The sequence below is a fragment of the Coregonus lavaretus genome, assembly GCF_964263955.1.
Source record: "Coregonus lavaretus genome assembly, contig: HAP1_SCAFFOLD_5605, whole genome shotgun sequence".
NCBI classification, from domain to species: Eukaryota; Metazoa; Chordata; class Actinopteri; order Salmoniformes; family Salmonidae; genus Coregonus; species Coregonus lavaretus.
In genome coordinates, this window is record NW_028157736.1 from 24044 (window position 1) to 27799 (window position 3756).

The 3756-nt window shown below is 43.4% G+C and overlaps 1 protein-coding gene across 1 annotated transcript; it reads right to left on the minus strand.

Annotated features, from left to right (window-relative positions):
• Positions 1 to 393: 393 nt before the first annotated feature.
• Positions 394 to 3368, minus strand: LOC311124979 (protein LRATD2-like). Its single transcript, XM_084199066.1, has 2 exons — positions 3206 to 3368; positions 394 to 3023 (listed from the first exon to the last, which is right to left on the minus strand). The coding sequence occupies exon 2, from the start codon at positions 2817 to 2819 to the stop codon at positions 1986 to 1988; it is 834 nt and encodes a 277-aa protein (XP_084055192.1). The 5' UTR covers positions 2820 to 3023; positions 3206 to 3368; the 3' UTR covers positions 394 to 1985.
• Between the last annotated feature and the right edge of the window lie 388 nt (positions 3369 to 3756).

Genomic DNA, 3756 nt, shown 5'->3' on the forward strand with positions numbered 1-3756 from the left:
CTGACTACCTCTGGGGGGGGTTAGGAGTTGAACAGACTACCTAGAGAGGTTAGGGGTTTTGGGAGATAGTGAAGCAGAATTCAAGATGTCAGAGGTTATTTAGCTATTCTGAGGTTGAATCAAAATGTATCACTGTCCCAGTTCACTTCCTTTACACCCCAATGTAACACCTGTGATGCAACTGGTCAGTGGAAGATAACCATTCCAATATCTTCCCGTTGTGTAGTGGATGGAATGACTCCTGGTTAAGGAGCTTAAGTAATGCCCCGACTTGGGTGTGAATGAAAAACTACACAGTACCAGCAATCAATGTCTGCAATTAAAAAAGTACAAATACATTTCCCCTTTGCAGTTAATTAATCAATGACTAGTGCTGTAAGAAAATAAGCATTTAGGTTAAATAGATATTTATTTCCATATATTTCCTCATACAAATGTTCAATTCCAAAACTAAAATGGTTAAAACCCATGAATCAATACTTTACTCAATTAAAGTGCAGCCAGTATACATCCCAAAATGGCACCCTGTATAGTAAGTAGTACACTACGTTTGACAGGGGCCCATAGGGCTCTGGTCAAAAGTAGTGCACTATATAGGGAATAGGGTGCCATTTGGGACACACCGAGTTGTGGTTGTGAATACAATGACCACAGTCTGACAGGTAAGAAAGGGAATCACAAAGCCACAGTAGGGAATCTGGAAAGTGAAATATCCAATGGCTATGAATATTAATGGATCACATGTTCTGCTCCTTCTCCATTGGTCTCCAACACCGGAGTTGTTCTGCAACTACCACATCTCAATAATAGGCTATAGGAAAGGCTTTGCTCCTCTTCAGATTGGTAGAAAAAAACGACAGTGACCGGTCCATGGGATGACATTAAGCTACACTGAACAACAATATAAAACGCAACATGTAAAGTGTTGGTCCCATGTTTCATGAGCTGAAATAAAAGATCCCAGAAATGTTTCATACGTACAAAAAGCTTATTTCTCCCCCCAAAAACAAACCCACAAATTAGTTTACATCCCTGTTAGTGAGCATTTCTCATTTGCCAAGATAATCCATCCACCTGACAGGTGTGGCATATCAAGAAGCTGATTAAACAGCATGATCATTACACAGGTGCACCTTGTGCTGGGGACAATAAAAAGGCCACTCTAAAATGTGCAGCTTTGTCACAACACAATGACATAGATGTCTCAAGTTGAGGGAGCACGCAATTGGCATGCTGACTGCCGGAATGTCCACCAGAGCTGTTGTCAGAGAATTGAATGTTGATTTCTCTAACATAACCTGCCTCTAACATTGTTTTAGAAAATGTGGTAGTTTTTTCCTACCGGCCTCAAAACCGCAGACCGCACGTGTACGGCGTCGTGTGGGCGAGCGGTTTGCTGATGTCAACGTTGTGAACAGAGTGCCCCGTGGTAGCGGTGGGGTTATGGTATGGGCAGGCATAAGCTACGGACAACGAACACAATTGCATTTTATCGATGGCAATTTGAATGCAAAGCGATACCGTGACTAGATCCTAAGGCGAGGCCCATTTTTTAAAAGTTATCTGTGACCATCATATGCATATCTGTTTACATCTGTTAGTGAGCAGTAGTCCCTAAATTCATAGATTAGGGCCTACTCAATTTATTTCAATTGACCTTTTTCCTTATATGAACTGTAACTCAGTAAAATCTTTGAAATTGTTGCGTTTATATTTTTGTTCAGTATAGATGGGAATGTTTGGGATTTCAAGGTGTTAGTCTTATCTCAGGTATAACCTGTTGGGAAATGAATGCACTTTATTGGTTGAGTAGCTACTTCATCTCAAACCAATATATAAATGTTTTGGTATGCATAAATGCGCATGGCGCCAAAAAATTGGATTGCCAACAGTGTTCTAGTGAAGTAGGCTTCTGTATCCTAAAGCTGAATGCTGCCCAAGTCCTCCACTGGACATGGCCATCAGCTCAGTTTCTCTTGGGTCCTTCAGTTTACACTGTGATGATAGTCGTCCTTAATTTCAGCATCAGTTGATTTGAGATGGTTAGCTAGCTCTTGCGTCACCGCAACTCTGCCTATCTGATCGTTTCTCCTCTTCTCCATGATCAAGTCGTCAAAACTCTGAAATTCAAGGACGTGGCTCTTCTTTTCAGAAAACAGCATTTTCAACCTGTAGGGCTGCTTTCCGATACGGATCTCTCCTCCTATTTTGAATTCCCTCTTCCCGAACCTGCACCACGCAGCGAAGCACTCCGAGTTTCTCCAGTGCAGCTCTCCGTCTCTCGCTCCTACTTGCTGCGTCGCGTTCTGCACCACCACCTCCGGAGGCAACGCGCGGAATTTATACAGCCCGTTAACTATCCTGCCTCTCTTTCCCTGACTGGCGTCGGTCAGGGAATTATTCTTTATTTCAGCCCGGTGCAGGTGAACGACCTGAAAGTCCCCCACGTACACAGCCCAGTGAGGGTACTGTCCCGTAGCCACGAACTCCACCAAATCCCCCGGTTTGCACTTCTTCAAAAGATCCTCTGTCGAATACGTGCTCATATCAGAGAGTTTGAGATTTTTCTCGTACACAGACTCGTCACGGTAGTACACAACACACTCCAGCTCGTTGCAGTTATCGTATCGCTTCTCTTCCTCGTTCTCGTTCTTGTCGGGTCCGTCAATACGTTCCTCTTGTTCGTCGTCGTCGGCGGAGAAGATATAGGACACTCCGATCCGGGGACCCAGCTCGTCCTCCGTGTCAAACCCGTTCGGATCTGCGGTCGGAACATTGTCATAACTCAGATGTGTCAGTTTCTCAACCTGGTTACCCATGCCACTTCCAGGTTGGTGGTGAGGGGAAAAAATGACACGTTTCCACCTGTTCCAGGCGCGGAGGAGGTGAGGTCGGTACTTTGACAGGTAATTCGAGCCGGGTACAACTAATTCCAAGGTGTGGGAGGGTTCCAATCCATCATCAAATGCTTCCGGTCAAAAAAACAATACAGGGATGATGTCCAAAAGATTACAGATATCAACCTAGTGAAAAAGAGAGAGGAATGTTTGAGGATTTAATTTCCAAGGCGGTGATATTCGACATCCTCCTGTCAAACTCTTTAGAGTAATAGGTCAACATTCCAAACAGGTGTCTGCACCTGTTTAAACCGGTTAGCATGCATTTTAAATCAAGGAAATGCAGAAATAAACGGCGTTTTACTCACCCCCAGGTCTTGTAGATATTGAAAGTACATCACCGATGATCGTTTTGTTATTATCATCCACAGGAAACTACATATCATTGACTACAGCTTGGTTTCGGTCTGCTTTGTCAGAAGAATATCGGAGGCTCCAGCTATCAGGTGGACTCGGCGGCGGTTTCTGAGTGAACTGAAACTACTGGCTTGTTGCGGAGCGCCACACCACCGCTTTATTACGACGGGTTGTCACTTAAAGAGACAGCGCACCTTTATTACGTCCAACAAGTGAAACCCACTTGACCACGACCCTATTATCTTGCATGGCTTCATTCATATACACTGCTCAAAAAGTGAACACTAAAATAACACATCCTAGATCTGAATGAATGAAATAATCTTATTAAATACTTTTTTTCTTTACATAGTTGAATGTGCTGACAACAAAATCACACAAAAATTATCAATGGAAATCAAATTTATCAACCCATGGAGGTCTGGATTTGGAGTCACCCTCAAAATTAAAGTGGAAAACCACACTACAGGCTGATCACACTTTGATGTAATGTCCTTAAAAC